This window comes from Barbus barbus (genome assembly GCF_936440315.1).
Source record: "Barbus barbus genome assembly, chromosome: 10".
Taxonomy (NCBI): Eukaryota; Metazoa; Chordata; class Actinopteri; order Cypriniformes; family Cyprinidae; genus Barbus; species Barbus barbus.
In genome coordinates this window covers 29,937,423-29,960,169 of record NC_136738.1, presented here as the reverse complement: position 1 = coordinate 29,960,169, position 22,747 = coordinate 29,937,423, and the positions used below count along the sequence as shown (strand labels likewise).

At 41.5% G+C, this 22,747-nt stretch overlaps 2 protein-coding genes across 2 annotated transcripts in view; both read left to right on the top strand.

The window, feature by feature from the left end:
* xirp2b (xin actin binding repeat containing 2b) overlaps positions 1 to 22,747 on the top strand; it is a gene marked incomplete at its 5' end in the record, with an annotated part of 36,809 nt that overhangs the window by 10,387 nt on the left and 3,675 nt on the right. The window contains 4 exons of the mRNA XM_079427377.1: positions 3,155 to 3,241; positions 4,124 to 4,193; positions 4,317 to 4,411; positions 5,230 to 14,389. Coding sequence (XP_079283503.1) covers positions 3,155 to 3,241; positions 4,124 to 4,193; positions 4,317 to 4,411; positions 5,230 to 14,389 — 9,412 coding nt within the window. The remainder of the gene's footprint in view (positions 1 to 3,154; positions 3,242 to 4,123; positions 4,194 to 4,316; positions 4,412 to 5,229; positions 14,390 to 22,747) is intronic.
* Positions 15,753 to 22,739, top strand: LOC306876303 (uncharacterized protein). The gene is made up of 2 exons (XM_079427378.1): positions 15,753 to 22,484; positions 22,710 to 22,739. The coding sequence occupies exon 1, from the start codon at positions 16,190 to 16,192 to the stop codon at positions 22,091 to 22,093; it is 5,904 nt and encodes a 1,967-aa protein (XP_079283504.1). The 5' UTR covers positions 15,753 to 16,189; the 3' UTR covers positions 22,094 to 22,484; positions 22,710 to 22,739.

The following is a 22,747-nucleotide window of genomic DNA, read 5'->3' as shown; positions in this document are numbered from 1 at the left end:
GTTTGGTATGTAGGATGTATTTTTGAGCTTGTTTTTTATCCTTTTTCTGGATAATGAGGTCTGTGTTTATCTTTTATATTTTAGACGTGTGTTTTTTCTTTTTTTTTCTTTAGTTTTTCTATAGGCTATTTTCTGTTCGAATTATCTAACACAATCCAACATGTCTTCAACTTTAAGACTTTTAAACAAAACATGTTTAAAACAAGTTTCTTTTCAACCACAGAACCTTTTCATGGTCTGTCAGTTTATCATCCAAAACTGATTTGCTTAATTTAAGAAGGAATAAATGGAGAACTAGTTAAGTTACTCTTAAAATTAAATGAACAAATAGTCAAAAATTATTTGAAAAAACAAGTCAAAATTAAGTGAGCTTTCGCTTACCCCATTAGCAGATTATTTAGCTTGCTCTAAGCAAAAACTCACCTAATTTTGACTTGTTTTTTTCTGAAAACAAGGCAATAATTTTTACTTGTCTAGAAAATCCTTCTTGATTTTTTGCAGTGTAGATTTTTTAAAATAAATTTTGTCTTATTCAGTAAATGCCAATTTTTACATGTAATCTATTAATGTTTTTTGAAAGAGCCTTCATTTTTTAACACGGTAACATATCAATGAGATGTATATCAATGCATTAATACAAAAACAAATCAAAAATAAACTTTTAATTCATATTTACAATGTAGTTAAATATATAGTAACAACACATTTAAATACAACATGAATATCGCATTTTTATTGAGCATTGACCAATTATTAGAACTGCGATTTAAATTTGTAGGACTGCTAATTAAATTTTTCACTTTAATACAGTAATATACCACTTGACAGGGTTTATTAATTGCTATATAAAAAAAAAAAATTATTGGAAAAAAAAAAAACTGTAGCCTACTTTACCTGATTGCCTATATATCCAGATAAATCGATATTGGATTAAATCAAGATCGAAACTGAATTGAATCATGAGCTTTTGAATCAAAATTAAAAAAAATAAAATAATTCTCAATACACAGCCCTACAAATTGTTTTTTTTTATCCTTTTGTCAATCAAGTTAAAAGACATCATTGAACAGTTCACATCTGAGCGTAGCCAATGAACTTTGTCCTTTTTTCCCATTTTCAAATGCTTTTTCGCTTTGAATCAAAGTTTGTAGTGTTGCGATTCATCTCAGAGCCGGTTGGTTTGGTTAATGACTTGGAACTCTTTTATTAAAGTGTTTTTTGAAGTCTCTCTGGAGAAAATGAAAAATACTTCACCAGAAGCCAAGCAGCTGAAGCAGTGGGCGCTCACTGTTGTGCTGTTGCTTTGATGAGTGTTTTTAGGTCTGATTCTCAGTCACCTTTGGTTTTAATGATGCAATCTACATCAGTGTATGTCAGTCGTATCTCTTGTAATGACGAGCATGTGCTTTTATGGATTGGTATTGATTTCATCCCTGTTGATGATATCACACTTGTTTATGCGCAGCTGCATGTGTTTGTGTGTGGGAGTGTGAGTTGGAACATATTATAGCATTACAAAATCTGCTCATCCAAGGGCTGAAACCATTAAACCTGCCGTTTAACAGTAATTGACACTGACTAATCATAATCCTGAAATGAAAAACGAAAATGTACAGATTAATTCCAAGCTTTAATTTGTGTTTGGGTAATGCAGATTTCATGCAAATATGCATAAATATATTTTTTTATTTTATTATAATGTTGTTTCCTTGAAATGATGCTGACAAAGCATGTGTATATTACAGAATGTGTAAAGGGTTGAGATATGCTAGCAGCACTATGTTAAGTATGTGGCTTTTATTTCAACATCAAACATTTGTCACTATGACTTTGGCAAGTCATGTAGTTTTGAGAAAAGAACCTTCAGCATTTGATGCCTGTTGGTTTGATATCTAGCTTTCTAATGCAGTCCATAAAGTTCAAAAGTTTGAAATCATTAAGATTTTTAAATGTTTTTATCTATTTTAGTCTCTTCTGCTCGCCTAAGCTGCATTCATTTGATCAAAAATACAGTAAAAACAGTAATGTTGTGAAATTTTAAAAACTATTTGAATATATCTTAAAATTTGACATTTAATTTTTTTATATGCTGATTTGATTCTTAATTGTTATCAATTATTATTAGTGTTTTTGATTGACTTATCTGATTATCATCAGTGTCTTTGATTAATAGAAAGTTCAAGAACAGCGTTTATTTAAAAAAGAAATCTTTTGTAACATTATAAATGCATTTACTGTCACTTTTGATCAATTTAATGTATCATTAGCTGAATAAAAGTTTTAATTTCTTTGAAAAAATATAATGTATCTCAGTTTCCACAAAATATATTATGTGGACAAAATGGTCTTCAACATGAATTATAATGAGAAATGTTTCTTTAGCAGTAAATCAGCATGTTAGAATTATTTCTGAAGGATCATGTGACACTGAAGACTGGAGTAACGATGCTGAAAATTCAGCATTACATCACATGAATAAATTACTTTTTAAAATATATTCAAAAAGAAAACAGTAATTTGAAATTGTAACAATATTTCACAAAATGTATCTTTTTACTGTATTTTTAATGAAATAAATGCAGCCTTGGAGAGCAGAAGAGTATTCTTTCTAAGCATTTAAAAATCTTAATTATTCCAAATATATTTCAAGTGTTAAGTAATTTTCTAAATACTTTCTGGTTTGATACTAGATAGGATTTCATTGAGTTACAATGAGCTGCAGTTTCATGCTTCTGTCAGAAACTGAACTGACTTGTGGCCGTGTGTGCACATGTCAAATCTGCCTACTTACCTCCCTGTCACCTGCTAGTCCAGCTGAGTAGAGCGTATAGCTGGTGCAATCAGAATAACCAGAGAAAGACAGAAATAAGGGGAAAAAATTGCACCTATAAAGAAAAAAAAAAAAGAAAGAAAAAAATCCATCTATAATAATGGCTTAAACTTCATTCACAGTTGAGTGTATTAGTCTTATCGCTTTTTGTGTATATTTTGTTCACAATAGAGAGATACAGAGACACATGGCATTACAAATCTATTTGTTTGTGACTAAGAAAAGGCTGTGCAGATAAGATATTTTGTGTGAGCGCTTTCTTGGAAAGACAGTGTGTGTTTTTTATGTCTCATCCTCTAACAACCCTTGTCTCCTGTCACGCAGGAGGTGTCAAATTCATCAGTGATGAGTGTGGCGAGCAGCAGCGGGGGTCGACATGTCTCGCAGCAGGTCTTCCTCCAGGATGAAAGGGTACGGACATTTCCGACAGCCCTGCTACTAATAACTCTCCATTTCACAAAAACGTTAGACACTAACAGTAGTGGATCCACGCTGACCGTTCTTAATTTACAGTCTCTATAGTGCCTCATTTCTGTTTATTTCTGTCTGCTGTTAAATGTCACTGTAACTGATCAGTTTTCAATAATGTGAAAATGTCATTTAGAAGCTGGAGGTTTTAGCGTCATCACCTCCACATAAACACTTGCATTTACATTCATTCATTTGGTGGGTGCTTTTATCCTAAGTGACTTGCATTGCATTTAACGCGTATATTTATCAGTTCATGCACTGCCTGAGAATCAAACCCATAACGTTGCCCTCCTTATAATAATCTCATGGTAAAGGATGATAAAAGTGATTAGAAATGAGAACAAGGGGAATAAATAAAGGTTTGAAGTAATCTTCAAAAATAGATGTGAGAGTATAGTCCAGTAGAATAATTCATGAAATATTGATTGTTAAATCGAGTGAGCAGATCAGTGTCTGTTGAACAGAATAAAAATAAAGCACTAAAACCCTGAAACATTTGATAAGATTAAGTGCTTCAAAGGTTCTTGTCATGTCGAAGTCACATTTAAAATAATTCATGATAATTTGCTGTATTTTAAAATATAAAAATATATTACAAATAAATATATTAAAATATAAAAAATATTATATTGTGAAAATATTTATATGCAAAGGAAGGATATTTATATGCATATACTTATAATGTTTATGAAAACATCTGCCGAATGCATAAATGTGAATTCATGCCAGAGCTGTTCATTTAGATCTTGTGGGTTGCACTCTATTTCATTATTGCATATGCCACTAAATTGAAGTTGTTTTATTTATTTTGCCATATTATAGGCTGCACATGATCAAAGCGCTCATAACCGGGAGGTTATTTCCAGTTATGAGAATCATCACAATGAAACGGGTAAGTTTACCAGCAGTAATTTATAGATAATAAGTTCTATATCACACAATGACTCATTCTTTGGCTTACAGTGCATTTTACAGAGACTCACAAGATGCATTTAATTTGAACTTTTGCTTCCAGAGGAGGAAGAGTACTATCCGAGGCTCTCGACTAAAGAACTGGCACAGCATTTTGAAAAGACTATTGAGGAGGCAGCCCCCAGCAAGAAAATTAAGGTAAGTCTTTTTTAGCCTACATCTCTACTCTGACACATGAATATATTATACTTTAATAGGATTCAGTGCATAAAAAGACTCTGCTTACCATCTTTTTTACATGTTTCCATGAGTCCCTCCACTTTCAACAGCGTAGTTGTATTGAGCTTCATAAGACTTGAGAGCATGTGTTCATCAGAGACAGAACAGAAAAATGCAATACAAATACACTGTATTAAATAAACAGTCTATAAAAACATGTCTTATTGTCTAATGCAGTCTTTCTTCTCAAGTAAGTTTTCTTGGTTTAGAGACTTTTACATATTTTACTTGGAAAATGTCAAAAAGACTAATTAAAACTCATTTAAATGACATTTTTGCAGTGTGCAGTAATTTTTAAGTGTAGTACATGATATTGATGGTTTTAGGAAAGTGTGTCTTAATATATTCATGAAGCAATTTTTTAAATATAACAATGCATTAGGTTAGAAAAAAACATTTGTTTACTTAATGGATAACTCTTTCAGATGCAGAGGGAACATATAGTGCTGCGGCTGAGCAGTTACCAAAATCAGATAACTTTTTCTTGTAATTGTGTAAGGTGGAGCTCTTTATTTATTTTTATGCACTCAAGCAGAACCTTTTCAGATGCGTTTTTGCTGGTCTTTTTTGAATGCACAATAAGGACACAAAAATACTGGAAAGGCCTTTAAAATTATTTGCCCAGATTTGGACATTCCTTTTTTTAAAAAAAATGAAAGTACTTTTCTGATCCAGCTGATGTATAAGCTATTTCAGAACTCCACTGAATTATGTTCATTATTCTCTCTCTAAAAAAGATTGAACGTGACAAAAGCCGTTCACAGCTGCCATCAGATGTGAGCACGTCCCATCAAACTGTGAAGAGTGAAATATCAAGTACTCTGAACAGTGTTGCCTCAGACAAAGTGGAAGAAGGTGAACCGAGTTATGAGTTTACTTTTGATGATGATGATGATGACGATAATGATGATCTGGAATATCTGCCACCGCCCCCACCGGACTTACTGGAGGAACCTTCTGACATTGCGGAAAACTTTCCTGAACCTCCAGTGAAACACACAGTGAACAGACAGCAATACTACAGACAGAGGGAGCTATTAGAGCTGAAACGTCTCTGCAAACACATTCACCCTGATGTCAGGAAAGACCTGGAAAGAGATTTTTGCTATGACGAGGACATTGAAGCAGTAGGAGACGTTCAAGAGGCAGCATACCAGTTTAAACACACCGGCAGCAATTCAGACGGAAGCCCGGATTGCGAATATTTGGAGTGGGATGAGATTCTGAGAGGCGAAGTGCAGTCAATGCGCTGGATGTTTGAGAACAAACCCTTGGACTGCATTAAGGATGACTTGGATAACGAAGAGGATGGCAACAAGATAATTCGGCAGGAAATCATTCCTGGAGGTGACGTTAAGAACAGGGCTTTGATGTTTGAGATGCAGCCCATGGATACACTGGGATTGCAAAGTGATTCAGCTAAACAGAACTATCTAGTGAATGAAGTGGGGAAAAGAGATGTGCGTGCGGCCGCCTGGTTGTTTGAGACAAAGCCGATGGATGCGCTAAATAAAATTCACACTGATGATGAGCAAACCAAAGAAGTCATCTTCACACAAGAAGCCACCGAAGGGGATGTGAAGTCTGTAAGGTACATGTTTGAAAACCAAGAAATGGATTCTCTGGGCGACACTGAAACCATGGATGAGAAGCAGCTGCTGAACCTGAAGTCTGTACTGGAGGAGATCAAGTCAGAAGTGAAGAAAGTCATATGGATGTTTGAGACGCAGTGCATGTGTGTAATGAGGGAACACTCCGGTGAGATGGTGTCGATTACTTCTGTCCGCCGAGAGGAGACGGAGAAAGGTGATGTCAAAACATCAAGCTGGCTCTTCGAAACGCAGCCATTGAATGACATTGACATGGACCTTTCTCAAATCAGGCTAATCTCCAGTATATCCATGGAAGACAACCAGCTTGGTGATGCGAAAAGGGGAAGGTGGCTGTTTGAGACAAAGAGACTTGACTCCATAAATGCCCAATGGGAGAGAATGCAAAAGCAGCAGAAAGAAGAGATTCTTGGGGCGGATATACGCAAACACTGCATGGTGTTTGAGACGCAGCCTATGGACACGCTTAAAGATGATGCCAACTCCAGACCTGCTGCCTCAGAACAGATTATTGGAGGTAACGTTCGCTCTGTGAGACACTTGTTTGAAAACACTCCACCGGATGAACTCAAAGAGCTTCCAGAAGTGGGAAAGCTAAATAAAAAAGCAGTCTTTGAAGAAGGAAGAGGTGAAATGAGACACCAAAAATGGATGTTTGAGAATAAACCTCTGGAGAACATTAAAGATGAGGATGATGAGGTAAACCGACTTAAGAAAACCATAGCGTCTGATGAAGAAAGAGGCGACGTGAGACATCAAACATGGCTGTTTGAGAACCAACGCTTGGAAGACATTCAAGAGGAAAAGAGAGAGTTTGTGAAGACAGTTGATTCAGAACAAATAGATAGAAGTTACAAGGGTGATGTCCGCAGAAATTGTTGGGTGTTTGAGACGCAACCGATGGATATGTTAAAGGATGATTCCAATGCCAGGCCCGCAAGTGCAGAAGAAATTATAGGAGGTGACGTTCAGTCCGCCAGACACTTTTTTGAGACTGCTCCAAAAGATGAGATGAAAGAGCTTGCAGAGGTGGGGAAGCTCAAAAGAATGATGACATCTGAGGAGAAAGGAGACGTTCGATACCAGAAGTGGCTGTTTGAGAGCCAGCCGCTGGAGCAGATCAGAGAGGAGAGAAAGGAAATAACAAGAACGGTGAATCTGGAGAATATAGAAAATGTGGATGTGAGCAACTACAAGCAAATTTTTGAAACATATGAATTAAGCAAATATGATGAAAGTCAGAAGATTCATGTTGAGGGTGTCACCACTGGTTCTGTTAGATCAAATAAAAATCTATTTGAGTCCATGCCATTATACGCACTGCAAGACAGCTCTGGGCATTATCACGAGGTCAGAACCGTACGCCGGGAAGAAATCGTCAAAGGAGACGTCAGAAGCTGCCAGTGGATGTTTGAAACTCGCCCTATTGACCAATTCGACGAGAGCATCACTAAATTCCAAATCATAAAGGGCATAACACAAGAAGAGATCGAATCTGGAGATGTCAAGATGGCCAAATGGCTCTTTGAAACCCAGCCTCTCGATGCCATTAAGTATTTTAGCAATATGGAAGATGAGGAGTGTGTTACTAGGGAGACAGCAGAAATAGTCAAAGGTGATGTTAAAACCTGTAAGTGGCTTTTTGAGACCAAACCTATAGACATGCTTTATGAAAGGGAAGAGCTTAAGAGTACAAAAGATTCTGATGAAGTTCAAAAAGGCGATGTGAAAACATGCACTTGGCTTTTTGAAAGTCAAACCCTTGATGCCATACAGGATAACTCGGAGACTGTGTTGCAAACTCGCACTGTGAAACAAGAGGACATTCATGGAAAAGATGTCCGCATGGCACGTTTCCTGTTTGAGACAGAGAACCTGGAGAACATAAGTGGAGGACAGCGAGAAGATTTTAAGAGTGTTACTGAGATAGACATACTATCAGGGGATGTGTCTCGGATGAAATACATATTCGAGACCCAATCGTCTGATGTTATGAGCTCAACCTCTGAGGATTTCATGAGACAGCTGAGGAGTGCTCAAGCTGAGGATATTCAGAGAGGAAATGTTGGAAACTCCAAATGGTTATTTGAAAACCAACCCATAGATAAAATCGCAGAGACTCCCGGCAAGCTAAAAGGAGCTCGTATGGCACAAGACGTTCAGGGAGGCAATGTTGATAAAGGCAGATTCATTTTTGAGACCTACACTCTAGACAAGATTCAAGATGTGTCCTCTGAGGCCGAAATTAGAAATCTGCAGAAAGTCATCAGAGAGGATGAGGAGAAAGGAGATGTGAAAACATACGCCATGATGTTTGAGACTCAGCCCCTGTATGCCATCCAAGACAAAGAAGGCCATTATCATGAAGTGACCATTCTTACAAAAGAAGAAATACATAGAGGCGATGTAGTAGGAGCCCGTTGGCTCTTTGAAACAAAGCCTCTGGACTCAATTAGAGAGATGGATGAGGTCTATCTTTTAAAAGGCGTTACAGAGGAAGATATCCAAAAAGGTGATGTCAGCTCAGCAAGATGGAGGTTTGAAACCCAGCCCCTTGATAAGATTGCAGAAGATGCCAAAACTGTGTCAATCAAAACTGTCGAGGACATTCAGGGAGGCGATGTAAAGACAAACAAGCAGCATTTTGAATCTGATGCATTGTCTCAAAAGTTGGTGCGTACTGTCAGCATGAGTGAGATTCATAAAGGGGATGTTAGGACAGCAAAATGGATGTTTGAAACTCACACAATTGATCAGATACATTCTGAAAAGTCAGAAGATGAGATGAAAACTGTTGTTATGGAGGAACAGCTGAAGGGGGATGTCAAACAGTCTGTGTGGCTATTTGAGAAGAATCCTCTTGATCATATTAATGAAAGTGATGAAAGTAAAAAGGTCATTTGTGAAGAAATCCCCAAAGCAGATGTTAAAACCACTACATGGCTTTTTGAAACTACGCCGTTCACTGAATTTAATGAGAGCATCTTGGAGAAGACAGAAATCGTTGGTAAAAGTGTTAAAGCTACCCTCGACGAACTGTTCACCCAAAGAATGGTAGACAACAAAGGTATCATCATAGAGGCCGATGAAATTGGAGACGTTCACATGGCTAAGTACAACCTCATGAATAAAGAAGCTCCCCAGATCCAAAGAGAAGACATCATTAAAGGAGATCTGCAAAACATCATGATGAACCTCCTCAACAGACAGGAGAAAACTGAGAGGGGAATCCTTATAAATGCAGAGGAGAGGGGAGACATCAGCAGCACCGTACAACAGCTGCTCCAAGAGCACAGCAGCACCTCTGTGGAGAAAGAGGAGATAATAAGAGGTGACATTCAGGAAGCCATAAACAATCTGCTGAAAGAGGAGAGCACTGGCAAACGGGGCATTCTCATTCAAGAAGACGAAAAAGGAGATGTTCGTATGACGATCTACTCTTTATTAAATTCTGAGGAATCAAGCACTCAGAAAGAAAATATAGTCGGAGGTAATGTGAAAGGGTGCCTTGAGAGACTTTGCAATCCAGACACAGAGGAGATTGTGAGAAGTAAAGTGGATGAAGCAGAGAGGGGAAAGGTGAGCTTTTATTCTACATGTATTGAGTCGGGTGCACTGGATTATCTCAAAAAGCTGCAGATAGAGCCAGATGAGGCTGACCCGGGTAAAATTGAAAAAGAGGAAATCATCGGTGGTAATATTAAGGGAACTAAACTCAGCCTGACACGTAATCAAGCTCGAATCGGTCGTCTGGTGGACAGGGAAGATATAGTCCCAGGCGATGTTCATAACACAGTTAAGGTTTTCATGACCGAGCCTCCAGTTGCATTTGAACATTTACAGAGAGAAGAAATTGTGAGAGGAGACCTGCAAGCGGTGATGAATTCTCTAACGCAGTCTGTAAACCAGATGGTTGTTCTGGAGAAAGAAGTAGTCATTCGAGCTGATTTACCTACAACCCTGAGGTCTCTAGAGGAGGCCCAAAATCAGCCCAGAGAGGTGGAAAAGCCTGAAATCATTCCTGGTAACATCAAAGGAGCACTGAAATCGCTAAAAGACTCTGCTTCCACCAAGGTGGAAATTGTCCTGGAAGATTTAGTGCCAGGTGACATCAAAGGTACGTTGAAATCGCTGGAGGAGGCTAAACATGCAGTGAGAGAGGTGGAGAAGGAGGTGATTGTAAAGGGTGACATTCACACGGCAATACAGGGTCTACAAGAAGCATTAAATGAGAGAAAGGTTTGCCAGCAGGAGATTGGTGTCCAGGGAGATGTGAAAGGCAAGATTCAGCTCTTATTTGAGCCTCCTCCATCTCCCAGAATGCAGCGCAGGGCGAGCACAGGGGGCGACGTGAAGCTTTCCATAAAATCACTCTATGACATCCAAGAGCAAGTGCTATCAGAGAAAGAAGAAGGGATAAAAGGAGACGTTAAGGGCACAATAAAATCCTTAATGGAAACAGCACAGAGAGCTAGCCCAACGATTCCCCGAAGGCAGACGAAAAGAAAGGTCAAAGTTCCTGCCAAGACCCCGTCTCCATCAGTGAAAGACATCCCGGCACAGAAGCCCACCCCTGCAGTTAAAAACCTTGATATGAGCAGCGAATCAAAGAGAAGCGCTCACAAGCAATCAATGCAAAACAGATACGCATCTCAAGAGAGCACTGCAATCACCGCTCACACCACAGCATGCAGCCAGGAGACAAAGACCACAGTACTGGAGCACAAAACAATTGTTCAAACACACGGCGTCAAAACATTGAAGACCGACTTCCAGACCGGCTGTAAGGGGTTGATCAGACTGGATAAAAGAAAACAGCAGGAAATCCATATGCCACCTCCACCACCTGACCCCGAGCCCCCTCTGCCTCCCCCTCCAACGCCCCCTCCGGATTATGATAGCATCTCCTTCCCCACTCCTCCTCCGAGCATTATGGGTGATCACGATCTTCCCCCTCCCCCCACTCCTCCTCCTCCTCCATGTGATCCAGCCAAGAAAGAACTTGACCATTTACCTCCTCCACCAACCCCACCACCTCCTCCTCTTGCCACGGCTGAGCTAGACTGCTTCCCTCCGCCTCCCACAGAACAGGAGCTAGACCTTCTTCCGCTGCCCAACATAATACCATCCAAACCCACTAAAATGACTGTCAAACCTGTCAAAGCGCCAACATTGTGCAAAGTACCCAAGCTTGAGCCAGCAATTTCATTTGACCAAATGGATGTGAAGGCTACACGAAAGACCAAGAGTAGAAAAAATGTCATTGCATCATCGGTGAAGTCCTCCGTGATATCCTCTGAAATTCAGTCTGTGTTCACAAAACAGCCACCGGAGTCTCCACGGCCTCCCAAGAAAGTTTTCGCCCCGTTGATGCTCACCCCTCCCGCTTCTCCTCCTCCGCCGTCCAAATCCCCGGTAAGCAAATTCAAAACCCCATTAATACAAGCCGAACAGAAGTACAGACAGCAGAGGGAGGAAAGCTGCACGCCGCCACCGCTGCTATACCCGCCCTTTGAAATCCGCATGCACGAGTCAGTCAGTGCAGCCCTTGAAATGCTTTCTTCAGAGAGCACATGCACTGTGCAATCAGAGGCAAGCATATCATTTGATTTCACTCAAGAGAGAGCTCAAAAGAGTGTGACCAAATCCGAATCAGCCACAGACTCATATGATTCATCCAAGCACACAGCTCTCTCAAACGCTCCCCCAAGCAAGGCTTTGATCGCTGCCACAAATGAGAAATCTCCTCCAGAATCTCCTGTTATTTCCTCAGTTAAACAGAACATTATCTCTAATCAGTCATCGCAGGGCTCTTTGGGTCAGCAGCAGACCACCTCTACTTCAGCTAAAAAGAAAAAGAAGAGATCTGTGACAACCAATGTACAGCAGGTGATGAAGACGGTTATTAAAAACACAACCAAAGAAGAAATAAAGGCCTCTGTCAAAACAGACAAACATCAAAGTGTCTCTAAAAATGAATCTGAGAATGTGAGCAGCATATCTAAGGACAAAACAAAAGAGGAAATCTCTCCAAAGAAAAATCAAGAAAAAAACTCCCCTGATCGATCTCATCCAAACAAAGAGAGTCAAATTAAGGATGCTGAGCAGAAGCCCCAAAAGGTCGTCAATCAAAAGGCTAAGAAAGTTAGTAAGAGCGCTAAGCTGGAAAGCAAGGAAAAAGCCACAGCGGAGCAGGAGAAAGTTCAGGTGAAAGAAAGCAGAGAAAAAAGCCCCACAGAAACAGAGAATAAAGTGGAGAAAGAGGCCAAAGAGAAACCTGTAAAGGGGCCCCCTGCCACTCCGAAAAAGAAAAGGAGGAGCAAGAGTAAGAAAGTGAGGGAAGCCGCTCAAAGCAACAACGCTGCATCCATCTCGCCCACAGAGGCCATGCCTGCTGAGCCTAAGTGGCCAGTCCTGACATCTGATGAAAAACAAGAAGAAATCACCGTTGTGCAAACACAGCACACCATTCAAATGGGACACACTGAGGTTTACAAGGAGGTCATCAAAACTGAAAGTGCAGTCCTACAGCAGACTTTCCAGGAGGAGGGTATGACTGTAAAAGTTCAAAAGCAGGCCAGTGGAAGCCAGCAGATTCCTGAGGAATCAAATGATGAAAGCAGAAATGTTCCTATAAAAATGACAGGCAAATCTGCACAAAAGGAGCCTGCTGAGTCCTCGGCGGAAAGCGCCGGCACATCTCTAAGACAAGCCGAAGTGCAGAAGATGTTGTCTCGTATCTCAGAGTTACAGGGGGTTGCGGGAAAAATGGACTCTAAGTCTGTGAAAACGCTGCTCAATGAAATGCCCACCTGGCTTCTGGGGCCAGAGGAGAAGAGTGATTTGGAAGAGGCAGCTGCTGAACACAACGAACAGAAGCTTAAAGAAATTCTCGCTCATGTTAAAAACCTTGTTCAAGCAAAGCTAATGCACTTTGACGGCGCTATTGAAAAGCATGAATGTGAGGCCACCTCTGAAAAATGTATCTCTAGTGGAGCCACACAAAGAATTTCAAAGACTTCCATTGGTTCTACAAAGTGTGAAACACAGAAGGTGGTCAAAGAGGAGATGAAGACAACGCGCAAGAGTCGAAAGCCACAGATGAGGAGCGTTACTCTTAACCCCAGAGCTCCATCCCCATTGTTACGGATGCGCTCTCCCTCACCTACGTCCATCACCATCGAGTCTACAAGGAGAACCGACTCGCCACAGAGGGCAGCACCTTCGCCTTCCCCAACGCCACCGACGCCTCCTCCGCGCAGGTCTGAGACGCCAAGCTCTCGTTTAAGCAGGGCCTCCCCTTCACGCTCCTCGAGCCGGGCAGATAGTCTGACGCGGCTCAGAAATGCCACAGCTACGCTCTCCCGTAGTGCCTCGCCGGATCCGGTGCCTCATCTGGTGGTGGCCCCTGGAAAGAAGTCCGAAATTGTGGAATCTCCCACTACGTTCCAACGCCAGATCAAAATTGGCTCTAAACCAGTTGAAGAGAAGACTCTTGGGTCTTCTGAAACACAAGTGGTGACCGCTGAAGTGAATAACGCTAACGTTAGTGGAGCTGCCATTATTATTCCAGAGCGTTTAGGCCCCAACACCGTGACTGAAAGTGCAGTGAAAGAGAAGGAAAATCTCTCTAAGGTTGACCTGTCTGGACAAGCCAAAACAATTGAGACGTTAGAGGGCAAAGTTGGTATTAGAAAAGACCCAACTGACAATACAGAGAAGTCTGGCAGGGAAACTGACGACCTGGAGATTGATACGGAGAAGAAAGCAAGACAACAAGAGGATATGACTGCTTTCAACATCAAGGATATTAAAAATGTTTTTGAAATGAGTGAGCAAAGTTCCCCCATCAAAGAGCTACAAAACAAACAGGAGGAACAGGAGTCAAGAGTGAGTGAAATTGCATCTGAAGGTTCAAAGCCTGAGCTTGCTTCAGAGAGGCAACAATGCTCCCAGCTGAGCTCCCCTCCGCTTGTGAGCAGAGATGTGAAAGTAGACAAGTCTGTCGATCCAACAGCCTTTTCAGAAACAAAAACAGTCACTGAACATTATTCTTCTGTTGACGAGTTCAGCACTAAAATTATCGGATCAAGAAGCACCATGGCGGTTTCCACGCACTCTCAAAGCGTTACGACGCAACGGGTGCCTTTTTCCTATGCTGATGCTGTGAAGAAAAAGACGTCAGAGGTGACGGTGTCACCTGAGGCCTCTGCAGAGGAACTGATGAAGAACTTCCATAAAACATGGACAGAAAGTGAGAGTGTGTTCAAAAGCTTAGGTGTCACAGGTGAGAGAGCCAAGCCACCTACTAGTGCATCAAACTGAGACTGCTGTGCCGGGTAAATATGCCTGCAGTGCATGATGGGAATGAAATTTAACAGCAAGCTACTACAAAACTTCTGAGGTACATTACTGGGTCAAACTGTGTGTGTTTCTAACTTTTGTCTTTTAGATGAGTAAACGTGTATGTGAATGTGATAGTCATAAAACAACTGTGACTCATTATAGTTATGTGCATGTTAATAGCTGAAAATTTAACACAATTTTAAAAGTTTGAAGTTTAAGTTTTAAATTAAATTTGAGTTTGTAGTTTTAAATAAATACATTTATTTTATTGTATTTTATTTTTAGGAAAAAATACATTTTTAGGAATAATACATATTTTTTATTTTTCATTTATTTTTTGGACAGTGTGACAAAGAGATTTAGTTTTTTTTTTATTTAAATATTGTTTTGGCATGTCATTTCATTCATTCATTAATTTAATTTAATTTAATTTAATTTAATTTAATTTAATTTAATTTTATTTTATTTTATTTTATTTTATTTTATTTTATTTATTTATTTTATTTTTTTAGGAATACCACACATTTGTTCATACTATCTGACACATATCACTGAACTAAGTGTCCTGGGAAATGTCCTGGGAGTCTGGGGAGCAGCCTACACTCTTTTTAGCCACTTAGAAATGCTCTCTGCCTACTCTCGCTTGCAGCACCATCAAAGAATCAAAAAAGAGTTTATCAGCTTAGAATTTTAAATATCTCAATAGCACTGAGTGCTTTCTCCATAATTGCAATTCATCTTTGTCTCATTTGCATTTGAGAGTGCTGCAAGAATCAAATATACTTTAAAAGCAAAATGGTTTAGGGATTGATACAGAACATAGACTGAAGGTAAACAAAGCTTGAGTTTAAAATTTTGTCTCTGTATGACCTGAGAAACGGCAACTTGGATTTGTGTTTGTGTGTGTTTGGGTTTTTTTGTTTGTTTTGTTTTTAGAGACTGCAAGTTTGCAGGATCATTACATTTCCCAAAATAACTCTACAAATTATAACCCAATTGTTATTCAGACTTCTATACACTCAGATGGGGAAAATAAATAAAAGACTAGATTAAAAACAAATGGTAACCCAGCATCGGGTGCATATTGAACAGTGCACGTTTGGCTAGAGTGAAAAGAATATATAATTTTTTTTAATGTAAACTACTAATTTTGATATGTCTGTGTAATTTTCATCTCCAGGTTTGAGAAATATTAATGCTTTAATGTATTATTGTGTGTTTGAACCTGTTTTTCACTAATGCTGTTGTAAAAAAAACTTTCCAATAACCTTACATTGCAGTAGTGTGTGATTTGCCTGTGTGGAGAAATCGAGAATATGTATATTGATAGATTACGTTTTTGTATAAAAAGCTAGCCCCCTATATATATTAATTTTCTTTGTAATGTCTGTTCAACAGTTATTGTTTGATTTATGTTAAAGTATTCAGTACATGCATACATCTTTGTTTTGCATACTCACAGCTAGGCGATGGGTGTCCAGTGGGTGGCGGTAGCCAGATGGAAATCCCGAGAGCAAACCTAAAAGAGAAGAGAACAGAAAGAGTTAGTAGTAGTAGTAGTAGTTCACGCGATGTTGTGTTGCACGGAGCTGTGGTGAGACCTGTAAAGAAAAATGCTGGCTGAATAAACCAAAGAACCCAAACATCCATCACGCTTGTTGCTTTCTTCAAGTGTGTTACAAAATATTGGCGACGAGGATGGGATCAGCAGTGCCATTTTGAGTGAGTTACGACGCTGAGCATGGACGTAGAACAACTGCAAGATCAGCTGAGCGAGGCATTGCTCGGGCTGCAGCTTGATCAACTGCACGAGGTGTGTGTGTATGCAAAACTGTCGGCAGAGGGGCAGAGTAAACGGCACTCGCTGATCAGATTAATAAGTGAAGCAGTAGAGAAGGTTATAGAAACTGAACAGGATGATGTAGCCCGTCAACATGTGAAAGATTTATTAGAGTTTGCCAGCGAGATGTCGCGGCGCAGCGGCCGCGCAGTACAAGATGGTGGCCGCGGATGCGGTGGCGACACAGACAGGAGTTCGGTGGAGCTCGCGTATTTAAAGCAACAGTACGCAGAACTGCAGCATAATTTCGAGTTATCCACAAATATGCTGAAAAATGAAATCCAACGCTTGAGTTTGAAAGTTCCTGATGTATCAAGTCCCCCTGTGTTTCCCCAACATCACCAGGCAGTCCAGGAAGTCACAATCCGACGTGATTTTAAGATTAACGGCCAAATAGGAGAACGGGGACAGAAAGATAAGCTGTCATACAATAACTTGATGCACCAGATTGATGCAGGAACAAATAAAGGACACAGAGAGTCTGAGGTCATTGATGCTGTGATCAGAGCAATCAGTCCAGGTATGAGCCTGCGTGACATGCTGGAGATTAAGACCGATTTAACCCTTTCCCAGCTGCGCACAATTCTGAAAGGCCATTATAAAGAAGAAAGCTCAACCGACCTGTATCATAGACTGATAAACATAACTCAAGAGACCCGGGAGTCACCACAAAACTTCCTCTTCCGAGCTATTGAATTAAAAGAAAGACTGTTAGCTGCTGCTCGTGAGCCAGATGGAGAAGAATCATACGGTCCAGATCTCATACAGAGGAGATTCCTACGTGCGCTGGGGACAGGCCTGTCAAATGACCACATTAAATACCAACTTAAAGAATGCCTGGATGACTCTACAGTCACAGATGAAGTTCTCATCACAAAAATGAATGAAGCTACAAGCCTCGAATGGGAACGACAGCAAAAGTTCAAGAAAAATGCCCACGTCAAAGAGACTAAAGTCACTGAGATTCAGGCCGAATTGCATCAAAGCCAAGATAGAATGGTTCATGCTGTCGCAGGTAAAGAACAGTCTGTACACACACAAGTAAAAGCCTTGAAAACGCCACAGGTCACAGACAAGAAAGACTCTGAGCTCTACGAAGCCGTCAAGCAGCTGAAGGAGGAGATAGGAGAAATGAGGAAAGCAATGACTGCTTACCGTTCCACACAGCACCGAGAAAGGAAGCGGGGATGCCGTGGGTGTCAGGAACATGGTAAAGGTGACCAGTGTGACCATTGTTTCAAATGTGGACAAAGTGGGCATCTCTCTCGAGGGTGCAGGGGACCACCTGCAGGAAGAACAGAAAGAGGGCCCTCAGCTAGTAGTATAACAGTAACAGCTCACACAACACCATCCCAGTGGTCAGAACATCAAAATGTACTCCTGTGTGACAGCATCAAGCAGTTGGAAGCAGCGAAGCAGAATGAGACCTGCCTACAGCTCATCAGATCAGTAAGTGCTAATCAGCTATCCACCAAACACCATGCACAGTTGCTGAATTTGATTGGAGAAAAATGCCTGGTGAACTGCTTCTTCGATGGCGTGGCAACGCAAGCCCTCTGGGATACTGGCTCACAAGTCTGCCTCATGAACGAAAAGTGGAGAAAAGAATATCTCCCACACACCACGCTACATAACCTCGAAGAGCTTCTAGGTCCTGGAAGTCTAACTGGTCGAGCAGTAAATCAAACAATCATCCCATTTGAAAGCTGGGTCGAAGTGACATTCAAGCTAGGAACAGACAAAGCCACACCGCTGGAATTGGAGGTACCTGTATTAGTATCAGGTGATGATGGGGTGGCAGAGGAGCCCATTATTGGGTATAATGTTATTGAGTATCTTTTGAACAATGGTTTCGAGCAACCTACTAGTGTAACAACCAAAGCCATGAGTACTGCCCTGTCCTGCGACTGTAAGAAAGCAGAGGTGTTATTGAACTTAGTGAGAAGTCAGGACGGTGGATGCAGCGAGGGAGTAGCGAAAACGGGAAGGTCAGTAACAAAAATTCCAGCTAAACAGGCTACAAGTGTTAAATGTTGCATCAAAACGGGCCCTTTGTTAGCTGACCAAAATGCTCTGTTAGTGCCGGATGAGTGTGCACGGTGGCCAGACGGATTGAGGGTGGAGGAACACATTGTCCGCCTCCAGAGAGGGACTTGTTCACGCATCTGCATTCCGGTGATTAACGATACTGACCATGACATCGATCTGCCTCCACGTGCGGTTCTGGGCCATATACAGCGAGTAAAGGCCATCTATCCAGCTGAGGTGAGACCAGTAACCACCCAACAAGAGATTGCAGCCGAAATCACCACACATACCACTCAAAGCCCGCCTCTCAAAGACAGTAAAGCTGCTCAATCTACAGAAAATGCTGAGGAAACGGTAACAACTGAAGGGAAATGCTTATGGGATCCTCCCGTTTGCGTTGACCACCTAACGCTCGAACAGCAACAGAAAGTAAAACAGCTTTTAAGGGAGGAAAGTGGTGTCTTTGCCCACGATGACAGCGATGTGGGATGTATTCCATCTCTCCAGCTAAAAATTCGCCTCCATGATACCACACCTGTTAAGCACACATACATGTCTGTCCCAAAGCCACTGCACAAAGAGGTTAAAGAATACCTGGAGGATCTATTGAATAAGGGATGGATTACTAGATCAAAGTCACCCTACTCTTCGCCTGTAGTCTGCGTGCGTAAGAAAGATGGAACTCTCCGCCTCTGCTGTGACTATCGGCAGTTGAATAAGAAATCCATTCCGGATAGACACCCCATCCCCCGTATACAGGACATGCTTGACAGCTTGGTGGGCAGTGCCTGGTTTTCAGTCCTCGATCAAGGCAAAGCCTATCACCAGGGGTTTGTAGAAGAATCAAGCCGACCTCTCACTGCATTCATAACGCCGTGGGGACTATATGAATGGGTGAGGGTCCCGTTCGGGTTGTCAAATGCACCTGCTGAATTTCAAAGGAGCATGGAGGAGTGCCTGAGAGAACTGCGTGACGAGGTATGTCAACCTTATTTAGATGATAATCTAGTTCATTCAAAAACATTTGATGATCATCTTCAGGACCTTAGAAAGGTGTTGCAGTGTTACCAGAAATATGGTGTTAAATTAACGCCTCGAAAATGTGAAGTGTTCCGAAACCATGTACGATTCCTTGGGAGGTTGGTGACCAAGGATGGGTACACGATGGACCCGGCTGACATCGCCCCAGTCCAAGCACTAAAGGAAAGGACCCCTAAGACAGTTGGTGAGGTGAGAAAGTTACTAGGATTTCTCTCTTACTACCGGTCGTACATAGAGAACTTTTCCCGCAAGGCCGCCCCTCTCTATATGCTGCTCACGGAAACGACAACACCAAAAGAAAGAGTACCGCCGAAGCGAAAGGGAAAAGGGAAAAGTCGCCAGGGACAACTTGTGTCGTCACATCCAGTCACGTGGACAGATGAACATCAAAAGGTCCTCTGTAAATTGATTGATTGTTTGTCCAATCCACCCGTCCTGGGATATCCAGAGCTAAATGAACCCTTCGTACTCCACTGTGACGCATCACAAGAAGGCCTCGGCGCAGTGCTGTATCAAAGGCAAGGAGGCAAGTTAGTAGTGATAGCATACGGATCGAGAGCCCTAACCCCTCCAGAGAAAAACTACCATCTTCATTCTGGAAAGTTGGAGTTTTTGGCCATGAAGTGGGCCATATGTGAGAGGTTTAGAGATTATGTCTTCCACGCGCCCTCATTTACGGTGTACACAGATAATAATCCTCTCACATATGTGATGTCAACAGCTAAGCTAAATGCCACCACGTATAGATGGGTAGCCGAACTTGCCGATTTTCGATTCACCATCAAATACCGCCCTGGAAAGTCGAACGGGGATGCTGACGGCCTCTCACGCATGCCGCTCTCAATAGAACAGTACCTGGAAACCTGCTCAGAAGAAATACACCCTGATGTCATGGTTAGTCACACTCAGTCAGTGATGGTACAAAACGTGGAGAGAGGCCCGTGGTTGTGCCCACTTACCATTAAGTCGGTCCTGTCGGGAGAACAGGAGGAGGAACTGCTCACATCAGTTGCAGAGATCCCCAAGGAAATTCTGAGAAAGGCTCAGGGAGATGACCCTGAAATCAAAGAGGTCTTGATATGTCTCAAATCAAATTCATGGCCCAAAAACAGGAGCCAGAGCAAAGGGGCTCGAGGACTGATGAGGGAAAAAGCCAGACTATACTTGGATGAACATGGCCTCTTGTTCCGTAAAACAGCAACTCGTCATCAGCTGGTCCTGCCAAAAAAATACCACCAGCTTGTGTATAAGGAGTTACATCAGGACATGGGCCATCTAGGGGCAGAACGAGTACTGAGCTTGATCAGGGATCGATTTTATTGGCCCCACATGCAAAGGGAAGTGGAACACTATGTCACACGTGTTTGCAGTTGTCTGAGAAGCAAGCGTCCAAACAGGGTAACCCGAGCTCCTCTGAGAAACATCACCACCACTTATCCATTTGAGTTGATATCCATTGATTTTTTACATTTGGAGACGTGTAAAGGAGGTTATGAATACATTTTAGTTGTGATGGACCACTTTACACGGTTCGCTCAAGCATATGCGTGTAGAAACAAGAGCGCAAAGACTGCTGCAGAGAAAGTGTTCGGAGACTTTGTTTTGAAGTTTGGCTTTCCAACAAAGCTGCACCACGATCAAGGCAAGGAATTCGACAATAAGCTGTTTGCAAAGTTGCAAGAGTACAGTGGCGTGCAAGGCTCTCATACAACACCGTATCACCCACAGGGAAACGGGCAAGTTGAGCGGTTTAATAGAACTTTGCTCGCAATGCTGAGGACCTTGCCCGAGACCGCTAAAGCTGACTGGAAGACATCGCTTGCAAAGGTTGTTAATGCCTACAACTGTACAAGAAATGAGGCGACCGGGTTTGCACCCTACTATCTCCTCTTCGGCCGTACACCCAGGTTGCCCATCGATATCATGTTTGGTGTTCCAGCAAAGGACCAAAGCTCTTCTTACCATGACTATGCTGAAAGCTGGAGGAAGAGAATGATGGAAGCTTACAAGGTGGCCTCAAGTGTATCGAACAGAGAGAAGGAAAGAGGAAAAGCTCTGTATGATAAGAAAGTGCACGGAGCTGAGTTGTTCCCTGGTAACAGAGTACTAGTCCGGAACTTTAAGGAGAAAGGTGGACCTGGGAAGCTCAGACCCTTCTGGGAAGAGCAAGTCTACGTCGTCACTCAGAAGAAGTATCAGGATAGTCCAGTATATGAAGTTCGACCTGAAGCTGGGAGGGGAAAAACAAGAATACTGCACAGAAACCTGCTTCTTCCATGTGATTACTTACCCATAGAAGATGAACACCTACCTGGAGGACCTGAAAAAGAGAACAAGAAAAAGGTTAGAAAAACATCAAAACAGAAATCTCAAATGCACTGTGACAGTTCAGATGGTGAAGATGATTGGAGAACCCTGATTGGAGTGCCAATCAACAGAGAGGGTCGAAACAACAGAAGGCGTCTACAGTCAGAACATCCAGAACCTGATTCAGAGGACACAGTGATCCTAAACGATGCAGTTCCGGAGGAGGAAGATGAGCAAGGAGCAGGGCAGGGAGAAGATGATGTGTCATACTCAAGAACAGAGATCAGAGAAACAGATGATGCTGAAGAGAGTGACACGGAGACTCCTTCGCAACCAGCCTGCAAAAGAATATATCCTTTGAGAAACAGAAAAGCAAAAAAAATGTTTACTTACCATACCCTAGGTCAGCCTAGCATTGTAGATGGGTAAGCTGTGAAATTAAATGAAAAAAAATTGTTCTAGTTATAATGTTAATTGAGAGTTCCAGCTAATAGTTTAATCAGTTCGATTGATAAGCTGAATTACAACAAGAACACAATTAATTTAATATTTTCAGTTTTAATGATAAAGTAGTAGCTATAACATTCCAGTTAAAACATTTACGAAGTAGATTGTTTCAATGGTTCAAGGTTAGATCCCTTCAGTGAAAGTACAGATTCCTGTTGATGAACAGTGATGGTGGTAGAAGATCATGGTGCACAATGATGTCTGCTGCAAACACACTGCATGAGAAAGGAGATAAATGTTGTGTGTGGCGTGTAAATGCACGAGTACTTGAACTTTTGTATCACTGACTCCGACCTAAGAAGTATTCTCCTGGGTGAATAGCCAATAATGTATTCTGAGAATGTTGGGACTACATTCTGTTTTGTGGGGGAGAATGTGGAGAAATCGAGAATATGTATATTGATAGATTACGTTTTTGTATAAAAAGCTAGCCCCCTATATATATTAATTTTCTTTGTAATGTCTGTTCAACAGTTATTGTTTGATTTATGTTAAAGTATTCAGTACATGCATACATCTTTGTTTTGCATACTCACAGCTAGGCGATGGGTGTCCAGTGGGTGGCGGTAGCCAGAT

Coding starts and splice junctions, on each gene's coding strand:
- LOC306876303 (XM_079427378.1), top strand. CDS start 16,190: ATGGACGTAGAACAACTGCAAGATCAGCTGAGCGAGGCATTGCTCGGG.